General features: G+C 59.5%; 1 protein-coding gene across 3 annotated transcripts; it reads left to right on the top strand.

The window, feature by feature from the left end:
* The first annotated feature begins 2,103 nt into the window (after window positions 1-2,103).
* Window positions 2,104-13,677, top strand: LOC101946590 (transmembrane protein 229B-like). Of its 3 annotated transcripts, none has more exons than XM_065571395.1 (3): window positions 2,104-2,175; window positions 10,825-10,973; window positions 12,213-13,677. In XM_065571395.1, the coding sequence occupies exon 3, from the start codon at window positions 12,223-12,225 to the stop codon at window positions 12,715-12,717; it is 495 nt and encodes a 164-aa protein (XP_065427467.1). In that variant the 5' UTR covers window positions 2,104-2,175; window positions 10,825-10,973; window positions 12,213-12,222; the 3' UTR covers window positions 12,718-13,677. The 3 variants fall into 3 exon arrangements, with proteins under 3 accessions (XP_065427467.1, XP_065427465.1, XP_065427466.1); XM_065571393.1 differs by having other exon boundaries at window positions 2,135-2,247; XM_065571394.1 differs by lacking the exon at window positions 2,104-2,175 and adding an exon at window positions 5,234-9,141.
* The last annotated feature ends 12,099 nt before the right edge of the window (window positions 13,678-25,776 follow it).

Raw genomic sequence — 25,776 nt, 5'->3', positions numbered from 1 at the left:
TAAGAAAGGGGGGCTGAGAAGGGGGGATAAGAGGAAGGGGGATAAGAAGGGGGGCTGAGAAGGGGGATGATAAGGAAGGGGGGATAAGAGGAAGGGGGATAAGAAGGGGGGGCTGAGAAGGGGGATAAGAGGAAGGGGGATAAGAAGGGGGGGCTGAGAAGGGGGGATAAGAGGAAGGGGGATAAGAAGGGGGGCTGAGAAGGGGGGATAAGAGGAAGGGGGATAAGAAAGGGGGGCTGGGAAGGGGGGATAAGAGGAAGGGGGATAAGAAAGGGGGGCTGGGAAGGGGGATAAGAGGAAGGGGGATAAGAAGGGGGGCTGAGAAGGGGGATAAGAGGAAGGGGGATAAGGAAGGGGGGCTGAGAAGGGGGATAAGAAAGGGGGGCTGAGAAGGGGGGATAAGAGGAAGGGGGATAAGAAGGGGGGGCTGCGAAGGGGGATAAGAGGAAGGGGGATAAGAAAGGGGGGCTGAGAAGGGGGATAAGAAAGGGGGGCTGAGAAGGGGGGATAAGAGGAAGAGGGGATAAGGAAGGGGGGCTGAGAAGGGGGATAAGAAAGGGGGGCTGAGAAGGGGGGATAAGAGGAAGGGGGATAAGAAGGGGGGGCTGAGAAGGGGGATAAGAGGAAGGGGGATAAGGAAGGGGGGCTGAGAAGGGGGGATAAGAGGAAGGGGGATAAGAAGGGGGCTGAGAAGGGGGATGATAAGGAAGGGGGGATAAGAGGAAGGGGGATAAGAAGGGGGGATAAGAAGGGGGGATAAGAAGGGGGGGCTGAGAAGGGGGATAAGAGGAAGGGGGATAAGAAAGGGGGGCTGAGAAGGGGGGATAAGAGGAAGGGGGATAAGAGGAAGGGGGATAAGAGGAAGGGGGATAAGAGGAAGGGGGATAAGAAAGGGGGGCTGAGAAGGGGGATAAGAAAGGGGGGCTGAGAAGGGGGATAAGAGGAAAGGGGATAAGAAAGGGGGACTGGGAAGGGGGGCTAAGAGGAAGGGGGGCTAAGAAGGGGGATAAGTGAAAGGGGGGATAAGAAGGGGGATAAGTGAAAGGGGGGATAAGAGGAATGGGGGATAAGAAAGGGGGGCTGAGAAGGGGGGATAAGAGGAAGGGGATAAGAAAGGGGGGCTGAGAAAGGGGGGCTGAGAAGGGGGGATAAGAGGAAGGGGGCTGAGAAGGGGGGATAAGAGGAAGGGGGATAAGAAAGGGGGGCTGAGAAGGGGGATAAGAGGAAGGGGGGCTAAGAAGGGGGATAAGAAAGGGGGGCTGAGAAGGGGGATAAGAAAGGGGGGCTGAGAAGGGGGATAAGAAAGGGGGGCTGAGAAGGGGGGATAAGAGGAAGGGGGATAAGAAGGGGGGCTGAGAAGGGGGATGATAAGGAAGGGGGGATAAGAGGAAGGGGGATAAGAAGGGGGGGCTGAGAAGGGGGATAAGAGGAAGGGGGATAAGAAGGGGGGGCTGAGAAGGGGGGATAAGAGGAAGGGGGATAAGAAGGGGGGGCTGAGAAGGGGGGATAAGAGGAAGGGGGATAAGAAGGGGGGCTGAGAAGGGGGGATAAGAGGAAGGGGGGATAAGAAAGGGGGGCTGGGAAGGGGGATAAGAAGGGGGGCTGAGAAGGGGGATAAGAGGAAGGGGGATAAGGAAGGGGGGCTGAGAAGGGGGATAAGAAAGGGGGGCTGAGAAGGGGGGATAAGAGGAAGGGGGATAAGAAGGGGGGCTGAGAAGGGGGATAAGAGGAAGGGGGATAAGGAAGGGGGGCTGAGAAGGGGGATAAGAAAGGGGGGCTGAGAAGGGGGGATAAGAGGAAGAGGGGATAAGGAAGGGGGGCTGAGAAGGGGGATAAGAAAGGGGGGCTGAGAAGGGGGGATAAGAGGAAGGGGGATAAGAAGGGGGGGCTGAGAAGGGGGATAAGAGGAAGGGGGATAAGGAAGGGGGGCTGAGAAGGGGGATAAGAGGAAGGGGGATAAGGAAGGGGGGGCTGGGAAGGAGGGCTGAGCAAACAAAGGGGGGAGCCGGGGCTGAGCAGGGAGCCAGGCGCAGGCGCAGATCCCGCCCGCGCGCGCTCCCTGCTTCTCCCGAGATAGCGGCGGAGGCGGGGCGCGGGGACGCCCTGGGCGGGGCTTAGCGATGACGTCAGCCGGCCGGTGTGGAGTCTCTTAAAGCGGCAAGCGCGCGCTGACAGGTGAGCGGCAGGTTCAGAGCAGGGAGCCGAGCCGGACCCCCGCCCCGCCCCGCGCGCCAGCCAGCGGGCACGGTGAGCAGCGCTGTGCCCCGCCAGGCGGAAGGGGGGGCACCGAGGGGCAGGGGGCTGTGCCCCGCCAGGCGGAAGAGGGGGGCACCGAGGGGCAGGGGGCTGTGCCTCGCCAATCGGAAGAGGGGCACCGAGGGGGCAGGGGGCTGTGCCCCGCCAGGCGGAAGAGGGGGGCACCGAGGGGCAGGGGGCTGTGCCCTGCCAGGTGGAAGAGGGGGGCACCGAGGGGCAGGGGGCTGTGCCCCGCCAGGTGGAAGAGGGGCGCCGAGGGGGCAGGGGGCTGTGCCCCGCCAGGCGGAAGAGGGGGGCGCCGAGGGGCAGGGGGCTGTGCCCTGCCAGGTGGAAGAGGGGCGCCGAGGGGGCAGGGGGCTGTGCCCCGCCAGGCGGAAGAGGGGGGCGCCGAGGGGCAGGGGGCTGTGCCCTGCCAGGTGGAAGAGGGGCGCCGAGGGGGCAGGGGGCTGTGCCCCGCCAGGTGGAAGAGGGGGGCGCCGAGGGGCAGGGGGCTGTGCCCCGCCAGGTGGAAGAGGGGGCCGCCGAGGGGGCAGGGGGCTGTGCCCCGCCAGGTGGAAGAGAGGGGCGCCGAGGGGCAGGGGGCTGTGCCCCGCCAGGCGGAAGAGGGGGGCACCGAGGGGCAGGGGGGGCTGGGCACCGAGGGGCAGGGGGCTGTGCGCCGCCAGGCGGAAGGGGGGGCACCGAGGGGCAGGGGGGCTGGGCACCGAGGGGCAGGGGGGCTGTGCCCCGCCAGGTGGAAGAGGGGGGCGCCGAGGGGCAGGGGGCTGTGCCCTGCCAGGTGGAAGAGGGGGGCGCCGAGGGGCAGGGGGCTGTGCCCTGCCAGGTGGAAGGGGGCACCGAGGGGCAGGGGCTGTGCCTTCCCAGCCGGAAGGGTAACTAGTTGTGTTCCCCTAGGGTCAGTCCTTGGACCAATCCTATTCAACTTATTTATGAATGATCTGGAGAAAGGGGTAAACAGTGAGGTGGCAAAGTTTGCAGATGATACCAAACTGCTCAAGATAGTTAAGACCAAAGCAGACTGTGATGAACTTCCAAAAGATCTCACAAAACGAAGTGATTGGGCAACAAAATGGCAAATGAAATTTAATGTGGATAAATGTAAAGTAATGCACATTGGAAAAAATAACCCCAACTATACATACAATATGATGGGGCCTAATTTAGCTACAACAAGTCAGGAAAAAGATCTTGGAGTCATCGTGGATAGTTCTCTGAAGGTGTCCGCGCAGTGTGCAGAGGCGGTCAAAAAAGCAAACAGGATGTTAGGGATCATTAAAAAGGGGATAGAGAATAAGACTGAGAATATATTATTGCCCTTATATAAATCGATGGTACGCCCTCATCTCGAATACTGCGTACAGATGTGGTCTCCTCATCTCAAAAAAGATATACTGGCACTAGAAAAGGTTCAGAAAAGGGCAACTAAAATGATTAGGGGGTTGGAACAGGTCCCATATGAGGAGAGATTAAAGAGGCTAGGACTCTTCAGCTTGGAAAACCGGAGACTAAGGGGGGATATGATAGAGGTCTATAAAATCATGAGTGATGTGGAGAAAGTGGATAAGGAAAAGTTATTTACTTATTCCCATAATACAAGAACTAGGGGCACCGAATGAAATTAATAGGCATCAGATTTTAAACAAATACAAGGAAGTTCTTCTTCACACAGCGCACAGTCAACTTGTGGAACTCCTTGCCCAAGGAGGTTGTGAAGGCTAGGACTATAACAGTGTTTAAAAGAGAACTGGATAAATTCATGGTGGTTAAGTCCATTAATGGCTATTAGCCAGGATGGGTAAGGAATGGTGTCCCTAGCCTCTGTTTGTCAGAGGGTGGAGATGGATGTCAGGAGAGAGATCACTTGATCATTACCTGTTGGTCCACTCCCTCTGGGGCACCTGGCACTGGCCACTGTCGGTAGACAGGATACTGGGCTAGATGGACCTTTGGTCTGACCCAGTACAGCCGTTCTTATGTTCTTAAGGGGGCACAGAGGGGCGGGGGCTCTTTGCAAAGTGCTGCGAGGTCCCCTGAGAAAAGGGACGTTAGAAGGGAAAATCCACTCCCCAGCTTGGATGCTCCTTTGGGCCAAAGCTTCCCAGTGCGGGTCAGTGATTTGGGCTGCCCATCTTGGGCCCTGAGCCCCCAAGGGCGCCCACTGGAGGGGGTGGCTGCTCAGCGCCCCTCCAAAACTGAGGTACCTGGAATCAGAGGCGGCTAGAGAAAAGTCTTGAAAGCCAGAGAATGCCAGGCGGGGCAGAAGGGGAGATTTGGCTGGTTTTCACCTGTGCCCAACCCTCCCCTCTGCCCGACAAACAGACTCAGTGGGGCTGGCGACGTTACTGCACATGCTTGAATGTGAAGGACCAGTGGCGAGATCTCTTGCTTCCAAAGTGTCTGTTCCTTGCTCGGGGATCTGAATCTGGTGGCTGGACTTTCTCGGGGCACCTGTTCTGTGCCCATGTCCTAAGAAATTCTGGCCTTGGTATCCCTTGCCACCCCGCACCTTCCCCCACTCTCAGAGCCAGGCAGCTGAGCTCGTCTGGGCTGGGATCAGAATAAGACATGGGGCCATTCCCCTCCAGAGGCTGTTGGTTCTGACCCAACCCTGGAGCAGAGGACTGGCTGGCTAATGAGGGATGGGACCGTTCCCCTCTAGAGGGTGACGGTTTCCATCCAGCCCCAGACGGACAGCGGTTTCAATGGCTCCTCATGCGATGAATTGGAGGGTTCTCAATCCAGCTCCGAGAGTCCTGACCCCTGCTGCGTGGGCACCACCCGGCCCCTCGACAGCTGCCTCAGCAGAGGAGACAAGCGCTGAAAGGGCTCTAAAGGACGGAGCTTCCCTCTCGCCCAGAGGCAGGATCCGGGAGGGCAGGGCATGGGGCTCCCTCCTTGCCCCTGCTGTGAGATGTGGGCTGGGAGTTTGAGGCCCCCGAGGCATCGCACCCAGCGAAGCAACGACGCTGAGCTGGCGGGAGCCTGCAGTCCCGCGTGGCCTGCACAGAAAGCCTGGAATGGAGAGAACTGACTGAACTCCTTGTTCGCATAGGGCCGTGTAGCTGCTGGCGTTAATCCGCCCTCCCGGCACCTGCCATCAAGGAGCCCCAAAGTGCTACACGGATGCTAATGAGCATGGCCTACCAGCAGGGGTGAGGGGAAGGAGTACCTGTAATGTACAGAGGGGGAAACTGAGGCAGAAAGAGAAAGCAGCGACGTGACTTCCCCAGAGCCACCTACTGAGTCCAAGGTAGAGCTGGGGATAGAACCCAGAAGTCCTGGCTCCCAGCCCTGGGCTTCTCCCACCCAGCCATCGTATAGGAGCAGCTTGACTGCTCCTGAAGGCACCCTGCAATGATGTGATTTCTCTCCTTTAACACCCTTTTTCCTGCTCAGATCACAGCAAAATCAATGATCCTTGAGTTACGTTTCCTGTACGGCTCAGACGTTTTGCTAGACCATGTGAGATTCCTAATAGTCCCCTCCCGCCCCCCAGCCTTTCTATAGGCCCTTTCCTCTGACACTCTCTCAATTTGCAGCTTGCCTCTTTGAGCCATTATAAGTCCCTTTCCTGCTCAGTGCCTCAGTTTCCCCATCAGTAGAATGGGTTTGATGAGACTTAACTACCTCCTATGGCAGCTGTGAGATGGGAGGGGGGCGTTTTGATCCTCTCCGCATGCCCCACCCATAATGAAACATAAAAAGGTGTTAAGCCTTTAATTCAGGCTGGCTGGTATGTTAAAATTTCCAAGGCCAGGAGAAATGGCTGTGATCCTCTGGTCTGACCTCATGTCTAGCAAGGCGTGGAAGGATTCCCTTTTTTTATTGGCAAACATCAGTGCAGGTCGATTTCGCCGCACGTGCCCAAACCAATGAAAAAATATTTCTAGCGATCACAATCGAAATGGACAGGATGGCAAAGAAAGAAGAATGCTGCGTGAGAACAGTATATTTTGGGCATGTGACGTTGACAGCTGGTGTTTTAATGCTCGTGAAGCTTTTAACTTCTTGAATCTCAGCCTCTGCTGTCATTAAATAAGTCTACCGTAAGAACGGCCAGACTGGGTCAGACCAAAGATCCATCTAGCCCAGTATCCTGTCTTCCGACGGTGGCCATTGATGGACTATCCTCCTGCCCCCCATCCCATTGTCTGATTTCCCCCACCCCATAATTTCCCACAACTGTGAACATTTAAATTATTAACAATTGAAAAAAGCCTTTAAAATACCCACCAATAGTATCTGTTGAAATGATACAAGAAATAAAAGTGGAATTCTGCCCAGCCTACGTCTAACCCAGGCCAGGGTACTTCCCCGAAGCAATTCCTGTTTGAACCAGGGCAGATCTTTGTGGGGAAAAAATCCAGTTTTCATCTAAAAATTGCCCACACTGCGGCTAAAGGCTAGTCTGCCCTTGAAAGTGAGTTTGGATTCCCTTGAGTTTTCCCAAGATAAGCTACCTTGCACCCAGACCCGTAAGTTTTCCTGGTATCTCATTCCACGTTAATTAATCCCCATTGGACGCAGCTTAATTCCCGTTTGGAACCGTGTATCCAGCAATAAGCCAGACCTAATGATTGTCCTCTCCTTGGGGCAGGGACCGTTTGTCCTGTGAACGTACAGCGCCTGGCACCATAGGGACCTGGGCCGTGATGAGTGCCTGGGCGCTACCGTAATATATCTAATAGCAATAAAAATGTGCAGCGCCTGGCACAGTGGGGGGCCTGGCTTATGACTGGGGCGCTTGGGTGTTACCATAATACACCTAATAGCAATAAAGATATACTACACAACGGTTACCAGCTTTGCCCGTTACTTTGGGGTATGCTCATTTATTAGGGTTACTCTTTTTTGGGCGGGGTTCTGTATTTCTCTCAATGTACTGCGTGTCACTTGTGTCCTCATGCGGCGCTCTACTTCTCCCTGCTGCAGGTTCCCTCCCAATGGAGCAATCCTGTAGGAGCTCGGTTCCCCAGGGCTGGGTGCCTCCAGCCCCAGAATCAGACGAACACACACACGTTAACAGAGATTGACCCGGTTCTCTCAGACAATCAGCTGACCCCTTATCTGCCCCTAGACTCAGCAGGCTGGATCGAACAGCACCTCCAAGCTGTCACCTTCATATGTCCCAGGTTCAGCAAGTCCCTGTCCCCACTTTCCCATTGCAATTGTTCTGGTCGGAACCCACTTGATGAGCAAACCCCACAGGATTTTTGGGCGCTGCGGGGATCTTTTAGCTTAGGTACGAGGAGCGATGCTGCAGCGCGAATGAGGAAAGGTGGGATTTGGATCAACACAAAACACAGACTGTTCCCCTGCAGACGGAGATCAGGCTTGGGAGATTTCGGGGTGACGGGTGACCTTATGAACAGGCTGTCCTGCGAGGGCCCAGGACGCAAAGCCTCATGATTCAACAAAATGCTTCCGCCTCTGGGGCAGAGCGTGGCGGCTGGTGGATGGTGAAGCGGTGCAAGGATTTAAGCTGTGATGTGCAGAAGAAACGCATGCTCGGTGGACCTTTGTAGAGGCCTTGGGGATTTTGAGAAGACAGGATGGAATTTGGACGCTGGAATCTTTCTCCTTTGGGGAGGAAAGCGGCTTGGAAGATGCTGTGACTCCATGATTCGTTTAGGTCAGCTTAACCATGTCGCTCAGCGGTGTGAAAAACTCTGATGCTGCTGCCCAGAGTTCACAGCCCCTCAACCCACCCACCCCTAAATCCCCAGCGTGTTTTGAATACGCTACTCTTCCCGCTAGCCCACCTTTGCAACCAGAAGGGCTGGCTCCACCTACCGCTACTCGGCCAGGAAAGTCCTAGATCGGATGGCGGAAGCCCAGCTATGGAATAACTGCATGTTTATTCCGGTCTTGTAAAGGAGATGCGGGCAAAGGGGAAGGAGTTGTGGCCGTCCTACCAAAAGGCAAAGGAGACCAGCGGAAAATCTGGAGCTGCCTCCCACCCCTGCGGCTACTGTGCGGCGCTGCGTGCCATGGATATATTCAAGAGCTCATCGAGGTCTGTCTACGCGGCATTGTAAACCTGGATCCGCGGGACCCGGGCTTGTGGGCGTGGGGTTTTCCAAGCCCACTCGGGAGCGTCCGCACTGCGTTTACAGCCGTTGGATCCGGGATCTCACAGCCATTGTAATGCGTCCATATGGCGCTACGCAGCCCTTCTACCGCGGGGCAGCGGCTTGCGTCCGCAGTGCAAAATAACGGCTTGGATCCGCGTCTAAGCAGGACCTGGGCTCTGACCCCCACCGTCCCCAGCGGGGTCCTAGGGCATGGGTCCTGTGTGCACTGTGGACGGAAAGGGGCTTGGGCTCAACTCTGAGGCAGCGCCAGGACTTCGTGTGTGGTGCAAACGTCCCCTCTGAAAGAAGCCGGCAAGGTGACTTGATCACGGTGCCTAAGACCGTGGTTCTCGGCCCACGGGCTGCTTGCAGCCCAATCAACACAGCTGCAGCCCATGGGACATCCTCAGGGCCATAAGGCAGTATGTATCTTGTGTGGCCACAGCCCACGTTACACAGAGAGAGCTGCATGGGCGGCCCACAATGGTCAATAGGTGGAGAACCACTGGTTTAAGATCTTCGCAGGAAGAAGATACCAGGTACTAACGGGATCTTTTAATCTAGAGGAGAAAGGCCGAATAATAAGTTTAAATCTGGACAAATTCAAACTGGAAACCGGGCACCGATTTTTAACCGCGCAGGGGACTAACCAAGGGAACCAACTCCCCAGGGCAGTGATGGATTTTCCTTCTCTTGATGGCTTCACATCAAGAGGTGACCCAGGAGTCAGACTCGCCGATCCGACCTTTAAATGCCATGATCTCCTTTGGCACCTGTTGGAGGAACTGGTTTTTCCCCTGCTGCCTCTCAGGTAATTAAAACACAACCCCCCTCAGGATTTTGCTGGGGGCGAAGACTGTCTCTTTTGGCTCGTCCTGGCCACCGCCGCCCGAGATTAGCAGCTAATCGGGTGTCGTTACGGGATGCTGGGCACCGTGAGTCACCTGGTCGCTCGGGCAGATCCGCCCGCCTGGCAACAATTGGAGTTGGCTTCAGGTTCCAGGCAGTTAAGCAATAAGCCACGTCTGGAGGTTTTGTTATTGTATAAGGTGGTGCCGGGGCCAGCCCCGCTGGGGATGTGCCTCGTGGACAGGGGATGGGGGAAGATCCCGTTTTTGCTCCTCTGCTCTCTCTCGCTGCTGGTTGAAGTCAATGGGCCTGATTCCTGCTCAGACCCCACCTCGGCCCTGCGGTGGGGTGGGAACAGGCCCTCAGCAGTCCCCCAGGCTGGTGTGGAAGGGGTAATAAAGGCCACAGTGGCTGGAGCGGAGCAGGGGCCTGGCCGGAGCACACTGCGCTGTGTGTGGCTATTCTCTGCCCCCCATGCCCCGTAGGGGGCGGATCAGGGGCGTGGCCAGAGCCACGCGTGGCGGTGATCCTCCATTCACGAGACAAGCGCTCCCCACCCCCTTGCCCTCCGCCGGGGAAAGATTCAGGGCTTGGCTACACTTGCGAGTTGCAGCGCATTAAAGCAGCCCCGGGCACCCTAGCCCACTCCCCGTCCACGCTGGCAAGGCACGTAGAGCGCTCTGACTCCGGGGCTACAGCGCTGCTGGTACTCCACCTCGGCGGGTGGAATAACGTTTGATGCGCCTTGGCTACGACGCACGGGTGTCAGTGTGGACGAGGTGTTGCATTACTGCGCTCTGATCAGCCTCCGGAAAGGTCCCATAATCCCCTTAAGGCAAGTGGCCACTCTTGTCATTGTTTTGGAATTGCTGCAGGAATGTGGAAATGCCCTTTGAAAGCTCCGTTTCTGACAGCCGGCCGCTTATCTGCTCGGAGACAAAGCACCCATTACTGTGGAATGCTGTGTGTGAGAGAGAGAAAGAGAGGCGGGGGGGGGAGGTCTGCTGCTGTCTGAACTTACAAGACCTGCTCTCAGCCCCCCACAAACCCACTCTCTCTCTCTTCCCCCCACATACACACAACACACTTCCTGTCACGTTCCACACACGCCCCCACTTGAAAAGCACGTTGCAGCCACTTGCATGCTGGGATAGCTACCACAATGCACTGCTCTCTGTGGCCATTGCAAGAGCTGCTAATGTGGCCACGCCAGCGCGCTTGCAGCTGTCCGCGTGGACAGACTGCAGCGCTTTCCCTACTGCGCTCTGCAAAGGCTGGTTTAACTCAAAGTGCTCTACACGTGCAAGTGTAGCCATGCCCTCGGAGTCCGTCTGGGTCACGCAGCGGACGTGTGGATGGGCTGGTCTACGTGAGAAAAGTACATCGAGCCAGCTGTGGCGCTCAGGGGTGTGAAAAATACACCCCCCCCAAGTGATCTAGTTAAGCCGACCTAAGCCCTGGTGTAGACAGCGCTAAGAATTCCAGCGTCAATTGTGTCTACACGGCAGCGGCGCAGCTGTAGTGTTTCAGGTGCGGACGAGCCCTTCGGGGCAGCTGATGTCTAGATCATAGGGTAGGCGAGGTCTAGGATGCGTGTTGTGATTTATTTATTTTTTTTCTTTCTGTGTTTCCCCTTTGTTTCCAGTCCTTCTGCTGGCTGCCTGATCTTTGGTGAATAAACGGATCCTCGCTTTCTCTACAAGCAAATCTAAGTGCCGGGGGTGGAGCGGAGCCGTGGTCCAAGGCGGAACAGATACGCCGGGGGTGTCCTGCGCCTTGAGAGTTGGGAATTTGGTGAGTGGACCAGGAGCTGGGCGATGTAAGGAGGTGCCCGGAGGACTTGGGAGTGGGGGGCGGGGTTTGGCATTTGCCGACGGTGAACCCGCAAAGGGAGAGCAAAGCCGGAAGGCAGAGCTTGTGTGGCAGACGCTGGTAGTGGTGGAGGACTGACCTCAGCTTCCTCTTGGTGATGCCAGCGGGTAGCGAAGTGCCTTGCAAGCTCGGGTACCCCCAGGAAGCATCACCCACATCCCTACCCCAAGCTAACCCCCTGCTGAGGTTGGCACGGCCCTGGTACCTGCCCACACAGCTGCCAAGCTGGGGCGTTGCTTTAACCCTTCCCTTGCTCCAAATGCATTTTGCTTGCAACTGCTTCCCTGCTCTCCCCCTCCCCCCCCTCCCCCCCCCCCCGCACTTTTGCTAGCAGCCTGAGACTGCGCGCGGCCGAACGGGCCTGCTAAGAGCGGCGTGGAAGACGGGCGAGGCTGGAAGCAGCATGGCAGGCTCTAGCGCCAGCCACCCAGGGCGCTTTGCCAAGGCGGCTAACCCAGACTCGGCACAGCGATAGCACGGTGCTGCTGCCCTCCTTTTACCGCTGGGGAAACTGAGGCAGGGTACATGGAAGGGACATGCCCAGGGTGTCAGTGGCGGAGCTGAGAATTGAACCTAGGAATCCAGATGATGAGGTTATCAGCTCTAACTACTAGGCCCCACTCCCTTCCCAGGCCTGGGAGTGCTGACACCCCATCCTATTCCCTTCCTACAACCGGGAACAGAACCCCCGTCCCCTCACTTGTCATCACGAAACCCCCCTCCCCTCCTGGAGTGGAGAAGAGAACCCAGGAGTCCTGGCTCCCAGCCCTCCTGCTCTAACCACTAGACCCCACTCCCCTCCCAAAGCTGGGGATAGAACCCAGGAGTCCTGTTCCCAGCCCCCCTGCTCTAACCACTAGACCCCACTCCCCTCCCAGAGCTAGGGATAGAACCCAGGAGTTCTGGCTTTCAAGCCCTCTGCTCTAACCATTAGGACCCTCTCCCTTCTCAGAGTTGGGAATGGAACCCAGGAGTCCTGAACGCGCCTCACCCCCCCCCGTCCCCGCTCTAACTCCTTGCTCCCACTCACTGTCTCTGGAGCACTCCAGCTCTGTGTAGGTTCCCTAGGATCCGAGCCCCTCCACCCCGTACGTCCCTCTATTGCCTTTTCCAGCGGTGCCACCCCACTAATGCGCCCCCCCCATGTGCCACTGCCCACAGATCCCGTGCCATGGGTGGCCGGGCTGAGCCCCTGAGCCCCCTGACGCGCTGGTACATCTACGCCATCCACGGCTACTTCTGCGAGGTGATGTTCACGGCCACCTGGGCCTTCGTGGCCGAGCGGGACTGGAAGTTCCAGGGCGTCACCAGCGTCTGGGCCCTGTTCATCTATGGCACGTCCAGCCTGGTGCTGGAGCGGATGTACCTGGTGCTGCGGGGTCGCTGCCCCCTGCTCAGCCGCTGCGTGTGTTACACCCTCTGGATCTACCTGTGGGAGTTCGCCACTGGCTACCTCCTGCGCCGGTTCGACGCCTGCCCCTGGGACTACAGCCACTTCCGCTACCACCTCATGGGGCTGGTGACGCTGGAGTACGCCCTCTTCTGGTTCCTGGGCTCCCTGGTGCTGGAGAAGCTGATCATCGGGAACACCCTGCGGCTGCGGCTGGAGGGGCCCAGCCCCGCGGCCGCCCCCACCGGCCGCTTCGCACCCCGCAAGGACGCCTGAGCACGGCGCGAGCTGGGCCGCCCGCCCCTCTCCGGACTGTCCTGCTGCAGCTCCCGGAGCTGCGTGACGCTAGACATGGGGGCGGCTTTGCGCGGTGGGTGGCCCGGCGGAGCGGGGCGCAGCTCTGATCCTCCCGTCCTCACTCACTTCCCGCCCCCAAGACCCTCCCGCTGCCCGGAGGACTCCTGCTGCGTGGATCCATCCCCCAATGCCAATGCAGGGAGATTCCCCGGGGACTGGTCCACCAGGATGTACCCTGGGCCCTGTTCAGTCCCCCACTCCCGCATCCCTGTGCTTGGCGGCAGGAATGGGGCGCAGGGGCCCCGGTCTCTGAGATCTGCCTGACGCAGTTTAGGAAGGCAGCAAACCGGTCCCGGGTATCAAAAGGGATGGAGCAACCTTGGGGCTGCTCTGAATGACTCTCTGCCCCCTATGGGCCCTGGGGGGCAGGGAATAGCCACAGTGCAGGGAGCTCTAGCCACGCCCCCCATCCACCCCATACCTGGTGGAGGACTGTGTTCCACACCAGGTGGGAAAACCCTCTTTAGGGGGTAGAAATCTCAGGGGGGGGGGGCTCTGTTCCCCCCAGGGCTGCATAAAGGACTCTTGGCCTAATTAATCTTTGCCACCCCCTCGCGCGGGAGCGGGAGGAAACTGCTCTTCTCAGGTGTTGCTGCTAGGGTGACCAGATGTCCCGATTTTATAGGGACAGTCCCAATTTTGGGGTCTTTTTCGTATATAGGCTCCTATTACCCCCCACCCCCGTGCCGATTTTTCACACTTGCTGTCTGGTCACTCTAGTCGCTGCTGGCAGCTGGGGTCCCCTTTTGCTGCTAGCCGTTTCTCATGATCATGGCTCTTTGGGGGCCAAAGCTACTCCTCAAAGCAGGGATCAGCCACGGTGCTATTCGCTCAGGTGCTGGGGACACAGCCTGTCATTAAAAAGTTCTTTTGTTTCTCTATTATTGCCGAGTGACCGATCCGTAATTAACGCGCTTCCTCAATCTTCTTCTGACCCTGGCCCCACCCTGAAAAACAATTCCTCCATGCCCCCCCCCCCCCCCACACACACACACCCCAGCAGCAGGCCCCGGGGCAGAGCGCACAGACGGGTAAGGAGCTCCCAAACAGGATCTGGAGCAGAGTGACAGGGTAAACAGGTGGTGGCAGTCCCACCCACCCAGTCACGGGAGGAATTCGTGGCTGGGAAGAACTGGGTGGATAAGAGAGACAAATGACCCCCTTTGAAGGCAGCCCAAGTTGGCAGGGAGGTGGGAAGCCAGCTAAGGGGAGCGGGGATGGGCCCTGAGCGGTTAGTTGCGTTATGGTGGCAGCTGGGGGCCCTGACGGAGAAGGGCACTCCATTATGCCAGGTGCTGCCCGGACCCCGGCTGAGATCGGGGCCCCGTCGCGCCCGGCGCTGCCCGGACACACAGCGACCGAGATCGGGGCCCCGTCGCGCCCGGCGCTGCCCGGACACACAGCGACCGAGATCGGGGCCCCGTCGCGCCCGGCGCTGCCCGGACACACAGCGACCGAGATCGGGGCCCCGGCGCGCCCGGCGCTGCCCGGACACACAGCGACCGAGGTCGGGGCCCCGTCGCGCCGGATGCTGCCCGGACACACAGCGACCAAGATCGGGGCCCCGTCGCGCCGGGTGCTGCCCGGACACACAGCGACCGAGGTCGGGGCCCCGTCGCGCTCAGCGCTGCCCGGACACACAGCGACCGAGATCAGGCCCACATCACGCCGGACGCTGCCCAGACACACAGCGACCGAGATCGGGGCCCCGTCGCACCGGATGCTGCCCGGACACACAGCGACCGAGATCGGGGCCCCGTCGCGCCCGGCGCTGCCCGGACACACAGCGACCGAGATCGGGGCCCCGTCGTGCTCGGCGCTGCCCGGACACACAGCAATCGAGGTCGGGGCCCCGTCATGCCGGGTGCTACCCGGGCACACCGCAACCGAGATCGGGGCCCTGACGTGCCCGGCGCTGCCCGGACACACAGCGACCGAGATCGGGGCCCTTTCGCTCCGGGCGCTGCCCAGACCCTAACCAAGATCAGGGCCCCCCAGTGTGCCAGGTATGGTACAGAGCGAGAGACAGTGCCATCCCCACAGTGCTTCCAGATTCAAGAGACCAAGGCAGAGGTCCCATCCCCACAGCCCCTACTGGAGGAACCATGGCACAGAGAGATGCAAAGGTCACACAGGGAGACTGCAGCAGACCAGGGAATAAAAACCTCCCCTCCTGAGGCCCTGCCAGTGCTTTACAGAGAGAGAAGGCCGCCCTGCCTCGGGGTAGGTCAAGGCTGGGACAGCTCTTGATCTGAGCCCCGATGACCCGGAGCTTTTGGGAGAGGGGTGAGGCTGGTTCTGGTAACCGCCCTTTTGCAATCCCCCGACCTACGTGGAATTTGTCCGGGTGGTTGCAGTGAACCAAGCCATGCCCACCGTGCAGGGCGCAGCCCATCGGGGGCGGCAGATGGCGCGAGGGCGGGCACACCTTCGACCCAGCCGAGCCCGGAAGCCATTGGGCAATAAGAGGATTTTGTCCTGAGTCGAACCTGCACAGCTCAAGCAAGGTATGGCAGGAATGAGCCCCCTCCAAGCCGCTGTCACAGCTGGGGAAACTGAGGCACGGAGCCTATGTGTGATTTGGGTAGGCCGCCTACCCTGCCTCTTCCACCATCGCTACCCTCAGCCCCTTTGCCTGTACGGATGCAGCTGCTGAAGCCAGGGGATGGGACACCGGGCTCGATGGGCCCGTTGGGCTGACGCGGAGCAGGGGGGACGGGACACCGGGCTGGATGGGCCCGTTGGGCTGACGCGGAGCAGGGGGGACGGGACACCGGGCTGGATGGGCCCGTTGGGCTGACGCGGAGCAGGGGGGACGGGACACCGGGCTCGATGGGCCCATTGGGCTGACGCGAAGCAGGGGGGACGGGACACCGGGCTGGATGGGCCCGTTGGGCTGACGCGGAGCAGGGGGGACGGGACACCGGGCTGGATGGGCCCGTTGGGCTGACGCGGAGCAGGGGGGACGGGACACCGGGCTCGATGGGCCCGTTGGGGTGACGCGGAGCAGGGGGGACGGGACACCGGGCTGGATGGGCCCGTTGGACTGACGCGGAGCAGGGGGGACGGGACACCGGGCTGGATGGGCCCGTTGGGCTGACGCGGAGCAGGGGGGACGGGACACTGGGCTCGATGGGCCCGTTGGGCTGACGCGGAGCAAGGGGGACGGGACACTGGGCTCGATGGGCCCGTTGGTCTGATCCTCCTACTCCAATCCCACGGCCAGGAGCGGGGAGCAGGTTTTTGGAGAATTTTTCATGCCTGTCTGGGGCGCCCAGGTGCTGCCGTAATACACCTAATAAACATGAACTGTTCTTTCCTCTTTCACCCAATGATTATGTTTCATAATTTGTTTATCTGATGAGGCGACCTGGCAGTTCAGCGGGGGAAAACAGGATGCGACAGCTTATAGGTGTCCGTGCCTGTACCCAGCCCTGGTATCTGAAATCAGCGTGAGTCACGGTGTACGTCCCTTTAATGATACTTTGTCCTTTCCGCGAGCCCGTCCCCTGAAGATCCCAAAGCCCTTTATGCCCATCCATTAATTTAATCCTGACAGCTCGGCCTGGGATGTTAGGTTAGAATTATTGACCCCATCCTACCGGTGGGGAAACTGAGGCATAGGGAGGTTCAGACCGTTGCAGAGCCAGGAATGGAACCCAGGAGTCCTGATTTCCCATTCCCCTGCTGTCACCAGCTGAGCTGGTCCATGAAAGCTCCCCCGCCAAGCTGTGTGGAGAACAGGGCCCTCCACCACGCCCCGCTCCATAGACCCGATCTCACTCCACACCCCATTCAGAGACAGGGCAGCTCACCCCCTCCCCAGTGCAAAGTGATGTCTCCAGATCTGGCCCGTGGCCTCTCCGCTGAGACAGGACGGGGCTCCCCAAACACAGGTGCAAACACGCCTTTGCAGCAAGCTGGCGCACACGACCTGGCTTCGCAGGGACTGAAACGGCGGCCCTGGCATAAGGGGAGCGACCCGCTTTTAGGGCACAGGGGGCTCCCGCTCCGGCAGAGCCAGATAATGACTGAAGCCCAGCAACCGGTTGTGGAGCTAAATGCATGAGCAGCGCGGCCTACTGGGTGGAGCGGTAGCCAGGGTTCTAGTCCCAGTTTGCTCAGGCAAGGCCCCGTGCCTCAGTTTCCCCATCTGTAAAACAGGATTAATGACACTCCTCTGCAGAGGGCTTTGAGATCTAGCAGCGATAAAAGCTAGGGAGGATTAGTATTCTCAGCAGGGAGGGTAAGCTGCGATGGGGACAGCACCACGCTCTGTCGGAGGCGGGCAGGCGGGCGTGCGTGGGAATCATCGCATTTAAGACAAGAAGGGACCAATCGGCCTCCTTTATAGCGTGGGGCCTCTCGGTTCCCCCCACTGTCCCCTGTCGGGGGCCCAATAACTGGGGTTTGACTCAAGCATCTCTTCCAGAAACGCGTCCAGAATTGATTTGCCTCTCTGATTGCGTGTGTGTGCGCGTGTGGTTTTCTGTGTGTCTCTCTCTCTGTGCCGTGTTTGTGGTTGTGTGTGCATCTTTGTGAGTGTCTCTCTCTGTGTCCTTGTGTTTGTGGTTGTGTGTGCGTCTTTGTGTGTGTCTCTGTGAGTCCTTGTGGTTGTGTGTGCGTCTTTGTGTGTGTCTCTCTCTCTGAGTCCTTGTGTTTGTGGTTGTGTAATCATTTGTGTGTGTCTCTCTCTCTGTGAGTCCTTGTGTTTGTGGCTGTGTGTGCATCTTTGTGTGTGCGTGTGTGTCCTTGTATTTGTGGTTGTGTGTGCATCTTTGTGTGTGTGTCTCTCTCTGAGTCCTTGTGTTTGTGGTTGTGTATGCATTTTTGTGAGTCTCTCTCTCTCTCTCTCTTTCTCTTTGTGTCCTTGTGTTTGTGTATCTGTTTAGCTGGGTGTGTGTGTCTGGTTTTATGTGAGTCTCTCTTTCTTTGTGCCCTTGTGTTTCTGTTTGCATGGGTCTGTTTAGCTGGGCGTATGTGTGTGTGGTTTTGTGTCACTCTCGTTGTGCCCTTGTTTGTGTATCTGTGTGTGTGTGTGTGTCTGTTTAGCTGGAAGTGTGTGTGGCTTTGTGGCAGTGTCTCTGTGTGGGCGTAGATCTGGTTGTGTGTCGATCTGGGTGGATGCAGGGCTTGGTGTGAGTCTTGCTGCGTGTACCTCTGGGGCTCTCTGCATCTTGTACCTTCCTTGTGGCCGGAGCAGACGTTTGCCCAGTTGCCCAGACCCCCAGCTCCCTAACAGCCCAAGTGTCTCCATATTGCACACTGCTTTCCACCCTGGCAACATCAGGGAGAGACCCCAACCCCCCCTGCTCCCAACGCCCCCCCCAGCAACCGGCGACTCGCCCAGCACCTGCTGGCAGGGTAGGGGCCTGTGACCCACAGACAACAGTCCCAATTCCATCCAGCAGGGGGCAGCAGCGTACCAATTAGCACTACGCTGTAGCCGGTTCAGCAGAATGTTTTTATCATACAGACGCCAGCTAATAGGGTGACCAGATGTCCCGATTTTATAGGGCCAGTCCTGATTTTGGGTCTTTTTCTTATATAGGCTCCTATTACCCCCCACCCCCTGTCCCGATTTTTCACACTTGCTGTCTGGTCACTGTAGCTGAGACATTAGGGGGTGGTCGGACCAGCCAGCCCACCCGTTCCTGCCTCTGGAGGGATCCATTCCCCAGCGACCGGCTCAGAAATCTCATGAGAACATAAGAACGGCCGTACCGGGTCAGACCAAAGGTCCATCTAGCCCAGGATCCTGTCTACCGACAGTGGCCAATGCCAAGTGCCCCAGAGGGAATGAACCTAACAGGCAATGATCAAGTGATCTCTCTCCTGCCATCCATCTCCACCCTCAGACAGACAGGCTAGGGACACCATTCCTTACCCATCCTGGCTAATAGCCATTAATGGACTTAACCTCCATGAATTTATCCAGTTCTCTTTTATACGCTGTTATAGTCCTAGCCTTCACAACCTCCTCAGGCAAGGAGTTCCACAAGTTGACTGTGCGCTGCGTGAAGAAGAACTTCCTTGTATTTGTTTTAAACCTGCTGCCTATTAATTTCATTTGGTGGCCCCTAGTTCTTGTATTATGGGAATAAGCAAATCACTTTTCCTTATCCACTTTCTCCACATCACTTATGATTTTATAGACCTCTATCATATCCCCCCTTAGTCTCCTCTTTTCCACTTTTCCCTCTGCCTGCTTGGGGCTAAGATTCGGCCGAGACGGGCCACTGTCTCCCCTTAGCTAAACCAGACGACTGCGCCAACCAGATCCCCATCCGGCGTAAACCGGCCTCGCTCCATTCGGGCGTCAGAGGGGCCAGATCCCCGGACGGCGTAAACCGGCCTCGCTCCATCTGGGCGTCAGAGGGACCAGATCCCTGGCTGGAGTAAAATGGCCTAACTCCTTTGGAGCCAATGGGCCAGAACCCCGGCTGGATAAATCAAAGTTGCTCCATTTAACTTAGTATTATTTCTTAGGTGTATTACAGTAGGCCTAGAAGCCGCAGCTGAAATCCAGGTCCCATTGTGCTGGGGCAGGGGACGCACAGCCACAGAGCGAGAGGCAGTCTCTGCCCCCGGAGAGCTTCCAGTCGAACTGCGGGGGAGGGGAAACTGAGGCACCGAGCGGCGACGCGACTTGTCACCCAGCCGTCCAGTGGAAAAGCTGGGAAGAGCCCCTAGGTCGGAGGAGTCCCAGCTCAGAGCCCCTCGCCCGTACGTCACAGCGTCAGTCTACGCCAGCTGAGGATCCGGCCCCCACGTGTTTTGCTGCGGTCCTGGTGCTCTGGGGTGGAGGGGGGGGAACGGAGGGAGAATGTCGCTCAGGCCAGACCCCAACAGCGGCCCATTGATCAGCAACATGCAGCCCGGGGGGCGGGGAACTGGTGTCGTCCCCGCCTGCAGCCCCTCTCCCGGGAAGCCGGATCCTCGGGGCTCAGAGCCGCAGCTGTCCCCGGTCTTTGTGGCTGTTTCAGTCTGCTTAGCAAGACCCCATCCCCTCAGCCCTTTTGTAAAGCCCAAATCCACCCCCTCTTTAAAATCCCGGCCTCCTCCGCCTTCGAAATAAAACCCAGGGAGTGGGAAACTTTCCCTTCAAAGGCACTTTCCGCCACATTAGCCGGGAAGAAGCCTGCGGCGGCAGGGGACGGTGCTTTATCCAGAGAGGGATTGCCGGGCCTGGATTTTAGGGGAATGGGGGGGGACATTCATAGCCACAAACATCCTCCCCCACTGTTCTGAGGGTTCCCCCTTCCCCCTGTGCTTTATATGTAAATCTTTACTCCTGGGGGAGAGATTCTCCCTCCCCCTGCTGCTTTTCTCCATCTCTTTAAGAGGGGGCCTGAAGTGGAAAGGGAAAAACAAAATTCCCCATTTGTCATAGGAAATTCACGTCTGCTGGCCTGAGTGGCGGGACAGTGACGCTAGAGATAGAAGTGGCTTTGTAATTATACCTACAGCCCCGGACCGAGATCAGGGCCCCCCTTGTGTCAGGCGCTGCACAGGATGGATCAAAATCAGGGCCCCCGTTGTGCAGACCCTAACTGAGATCAGGGCCCCCATTATGCCCAGGCGCTGCAGAGACCCCGACTGAGATCAGGGTCCCATTGTGCCGGGCGCTGCACAGACACATAGTGAGAGACAGCTGCTCCTTGAAGCCTACTTAGGCACTGAAAGGGGAAACTGAGGCACAAAGAGGGGAAGTGACTCGCCCAAGGTCACACAGCAGGTGGGGTAGTAGAGCTAGGAATAGAACCCAGGAGTCCTGGGGGCCCCTAGTGCCCCCCTGCTCTAACCACTAGACCCCCACTTCCCTCCCAGAGCTAGGAATAGAATCCTGACTCCCAGCCTTGTAAACTCTCATGTGCTTTTCACCAGTGATGCCCATCTTCAGCTCTTCTAGCCGTGTGAATTTCGCCTTCCCCTGGATTGTCAACTTCAAGGTGACGGGGGACTGGGCAGGGGCGGGCGAGTGGGTCCCTGCTCCGAGCCAGGCTGGGAGAGTTCCCCCGTTCCCACACCGGAGCATTGCCGTCAAGAAGGGAAGCGTGTGCATTCGGCCCTCAAATGCGTGTCCTTCGCCGTGTGTATTTCGGTATTTCAGGCGTGCGGTGTACTGGACACATGTGACCCCCTCGCAGCGCTGCTCTGGAGCAAAGGGAAGGAATTCTTCCCATGTTCAGATGGGAGAAATGAGTCATCACCAATCACACAGCGTCGGAATGGGGAAGAGAACCCAGGAGTCCGGGCTGTCGGTTTCCTTCTCTAACTCAGCCTCACGTGAGCCAAGAGAATCCAGGCACCCTGACTCACTGCGCTGACCACTAACCCGCACTCTCTTCTTTCACATTGAACCCAGGAGTCCTGATTCCCAGCCCTCCCCCTCTAACCACTGGACACCACTCCCCTCCCCGAGCTGGGAAGAGAACTCAGGAGTCCTGGTTCCCAGCTCCCCCCTGCTCTAACCACTAGATCCCACTCCCCTCCCAGAGCTGGGGATAGAACCCAGGAGTCCTGGTTCCCAGCTCCCCCTGCTCTAACCACTAGATCCCACTCCCCTCCCAGAGCTGGGGATAGAACCCAGGAGTCCTGCTCCCAGCCCCCCCGATCTAACCACTAGATCCCACTCCCCTCCCAGAGCTGGGGATAGAACCCAGGAGTCCTGCTCCCAGCTCCCCCTGATCTAACCACTAGATCCCACTCCCCTCCCAGAGCTGGGGAGAGAACTCAGCAGTCCTGGTTCCCAGCTCCCTGCTCTAACCACCAGACCCCACTCCCCTCCCCGAGCTGGGAAGAGAACTCAGGAGTCCTGGTTCCCAGCTCCCCCTGATCTAACCACTAGATCCCACTCCCCTCCCAGAGCTGGGGATAGAACCCAGGAGTCCTGACGCCCAGCCCCCTCCCCGCCACGGGATGCAATTCTAAAGTAACCTGGTTTGGGTGGGGGGGGCTGAGGGAATAATTGTAACCAAAGCCAGATGCAGCCAGTGGAGGGGGGGCTACAGGGGCAATCCCCCACTGAGGCTGTTTACTGGCCCTGCAGCCGGAGGAGGGACACTCCTGCTGCTTGCCAGCTGAGGGCGCCGCTGCTGTATTTTAACAGTGAGTGATGGCACCCAGGGGTTAGCGTCAGGTGGCGAATGCAACATGTGCTCTCCAGGCCTCATCCGAGCCCAGGTCCGCACGGCTGAGGGTGCTGGGCTCGGCTTCGGTTTTGGCCCGGGCGGCTCTCTGCAATGGGCCGGTGAGGTGAACGGCGCCAGGAGAACAGCATGGGGCAGCGGCGAGAGAACCCAGGAGTCCTGACTCCCAGCCCGCCCTGCTCTAAGGCCCAGATGTCACTCCCCTTCCAGAGCCCGGGGCAGACCGGTCTGGATTAGGAGGGAGCAGGCAGATCGGAGCCCCAGGGGATAGGCGTGGCACGTGTATTGTGGTAACAGCGCGTGAGTCCAGCAGGGGGCAGCGCGTGATCCACCCCCCCCACACACACCCATCCCTACGCCGGCCCTCCAGCAAGGGTGAACAGAGACAGAAGGTCTCAGGGAGGACACCTCCCTAAGCCCCCACATCCCCACCCCCAGGTCACAATTCCTCCAGCAGGGCCAGCCACACACTCAGGTACGTCTAGCTCCGGCTGCAGAGGGTGGGAATCCAGAGGTCCGGGGTGTTACAGGTGCATTACAGGGCACGGGACCCCTTGGCTAGTCTGACCTGTAGTCAGTGCCGGCTCCATTGACTCGATGTGATGCTAGGGGGCGCTGGGAGGAAGGAGAGCAGGGTGGGGGCTCAGTAGGGGGCGCTGTGCCCGGGCAGTCCGTGCCGGCCCCAGTGCGGCACTAGGGGGCGCTGTGCTGCAGGGGATGGTTGGTTCAGTAGGGGGCGCTCTGCCCTACCAGTCCGTGCCGGCGCCAGTGCGGCACTAGGGGGCGCTGTGCTGCGGGGGATGGTTGGTTCAGCAGGGGGCGCTGTGCCTGGCAGTCCGTGCCGGCCCCAGTGCAGCACTAGGGGGCGCTGTGCTGCGGGGGATGGTTGGTTCAGCAGGGGGCGCTCTGCCCTACCAGTCCGTGCCGGCCCCAGTGCGGCACTAGGGGGCGCTGTGCTGCGGGGGATGGTTGGTTCAGTAGGGGGCGCTCTGCCCTGGCTGTCCGTGCCGGCCCCAGTCCGGCACTAGGGGGCGCTGTGCTGCGGGGGATGGTTGGTTCAGCAGGGGGCGCTCTGCCCTGGCAGTCAGTGCTGGCCCCAGTGCGGCACTAGGGGGCGCTGTGCTGCGGGGGATGGTTGGTTCGGCAGGGGGCGCTCTGCCCTGGCAGTCAGTGCTGGCCCCAGTGCGGCACTAGGGGGCGCTGTGCTGCGGGGGATGGTTGGTTCAGTAGGGGGCGCTCTGCCCTGGCAGTCCGTGCCGGCCCCAGTGCGGCACTAGGGGGCGCTGTGCTGCGGGGGATGGTTGGTTCAGTAGGGGGCGCTGTGCCCTGGCAGTCCGTGCCGGCCCCAGTGCGGCACTAGGGGGCGCTGTGCTGCGGGGGATGGTTGGTTCAGTAGGGGGCGCTCTGCCCTGGCAGTCCGTGCCGGCCCCAGTGCGGCACTAGGGGGCGCTGTGCTGCGGGGGATGGTTGGTTCAGCAGGGGGCGCTCTGCCCTGGCAGTCCGTGCCGGCCCCAGTGCGGCACTAGGGGGCGCTGTGCTGCGGGGGATGGTTGGTTCAGCAGGGGGCGCTCTGCCCTGGCAGTCCGTGCCGGCCCCAGTGCGGCACTAGGGGGCGCTGTGCTGCGGGGGATGGTTGGTTCAGTAGGGGGCGCTCTGCCCTGGCTGTCCGTGCCGGCCCCAGTGCAGCACTAGGGGGCGCTGTGCTGCGGGGGATGGTTGGTTCGGCAGGGGGCGCTCTGCCCTGGCAGTCCGTGCCGGCCCCAGTGCAGCACTAGGGGGCGCTGTGCTGTGGGGGATGGTTGGTTCAGTAGGGGGCGCTATGCCCTGACAGTCCGTGCCGGCCCCAGTGCGGCACTAGGGGGCGCTGTGCTGCAGGGGATGGTTGGTTCGGCAGGGGGCGCTCTGCCCTGGCAGTCCGTGCCGGCCCCAGTGCGGCACTAGGGGGCGCTGTGCTGCGGGGGATGGTTGGTTCGGCAGGGGGCACTCTGCCCTGGCAGTCCGTGCCGGCCCCAGTGCGGCACTAGGGGGCGCTGTGCTGTGGGGGATGGTTGGTTCAGCAGGGGGCGCTCTGCCCTGGCAGTCAGTGCTGGCCCCAGTGCGGCACTAGGGGGCGCTGTGCTGCGGGGGATGTTTGGTTCAGTAGGGGGCGCTCTGCCCTGGCAGTCTGTGCCGGCCCCAGTGCGGCACTAGGGGGCGCTGTGCTGCGGGGGATGGTTGGTTCAGCAGGGGGCGCTCTGCCCTGACAGTCTGTGCCGGCCCCAGTGCAGCACTAGGGGGCGCTGTGCTGCGGGGGATGGTTGGTTCAGTAGGGGGCGCTCTGCCCTGACAGTCTGTGCCGGCCCCAGTGTGGCACTAGGGGGCGCTGTGCTGCGGGGGATGGTTTGTTCAGTAGGGGGCGCTCTGCCCTGGCAGTCAGTAACTGTGCGGGATCAGATGGGTAGGGCAGTGGTACTTCCGAGGGAGGGACAGGAGAATGAGGTGGGGGTGGGGGAAGTTGCCCCTCCCAGAGCCCAGGGGACCCCAGGTCACGGATGCAGGCAGTGGGAATAAACAAGATTGGTATAAAAAGAGGGGAACCGCGCTAGCTCCACCTTCCAGTCAGGGCCTGGCTGCAGGCCCCCCTCCCTGTCTCCCTGGGGGACCCCCATCTGGGAGGATAATCTATCCCCACTGCGTGGGGGGGTGCGGAGGGGTCTGCCCAAGAGTCTGCAGATCCCCCCTCCTCCACCCAAACATTAGCAGCGGGGGTTCGGGGTGGGCAAACTGATGTCACCTCCTTCCCGGCCTGCCTGAGCCCCGCAGGGCTGGAGAGTCAGACTCGGTTCCCAGGTCTGCAGGGGAGGGGAAGAGGTCACGCTCCCCTCCCAGAGCCAAGTGTAGAACCCAGGAGTCCTGGCTCCCACCACGAGGTTCCCCTCCCTGAGCTGGGAATAGAACCCAGGAGTCCTGGCTCTCAATCCCTGCTCTAACCACTAGACCCCACTCTCCTCCCTGAGGCTGAAGGAGAAAACCCTGCACTCCAGGAGGAGCTGGAAGCAGTAGTGGAGGAAGAGATGAAATAGGCGCGCTGTCCCTTTAAAAGAGCGGGTGCCTATGTGTGGCAGGGAGCTCCTGGCTAGTAGCCAGGCCAGCACATGCCTTCAGTGCTGCTGGGAGGGGGCCCTAGGGAGTCACAGCCTTTGCTGTTGCCTGGGGTGATGAAGAGAGATGGGGGGGGACGGCCCCCGGGGATTGCCTCAGAGCCCCAAGGCAAAGCCTGGGAGAATCCCAGCACAGCCCCACCCACATGGCCCCAGTGAAGCGTCCGGACACGTGTGGGGTGCGTGTGACCCTGCCACATTTGCCCAGACACTGCAGGGCCGACCTCCCATCCCCTGGGCTCGAGTCCAGACAAGGGGACAGGGCATGCTCACAGCCCACAGCTGGGGATAGAACCCAGGAGTCCTGATTCCCAGCCCCAGCTCTAACCCGCCAGACCCTACTCCCTTCCCAAAAACAACAAGGAGTCTGGTGGCACCTTAAAGACTAACAGATTAGTCTTTAAGGTGCCACCAGACTCCTTGTTGTTTTTGTAGATACAGACTAACACGGCTACCCCCTGATACTTTACTCCCTTCCCAGAGGCAGGGATAGAACCCAGGCATCCTGGCTCCTAGCCCCCACTCTAACCCACTAGACCCCAAGTCCCCTCCCAGAGCTAGACACGGAACCCAGGAGTCCTGGCTCAGAGCTGCACCCCCCCACACACTTTTCTTTTATCCACTAGCCCTCACTCCAATAGAACCCTGGACCCCTGAGTCCCATGTGGACTCTCTTAATTCAGTTT

This window comes from Chrysemys picta, chromosome 17 (genome assembly GCF_011386835.1).
Source record: "Chrysemys picta bellii isolate R12L10 chromosome 17, ASM1138683v2, whole genome shotgun sequence".
Classification (NCBI taxonomy): Eukaryota; Metazoa; Chordata; order Testudines; family Emydidae; genus Chrysemys; species Chrysemys picta.
This window is presented reverse-complemented; position numbering and strand designations above follow the sequence as displayed.

Bases quoted from the DNA above. Each gene is read 5' to 3' on its own strand.
- LOC101946590 (XM_065571395.1), top strand. From the start codon at position 12,223: ATGGGTGGCCGGGCTGAGCCCCTGAGCCCCCTGACGCGCTGGTACATC.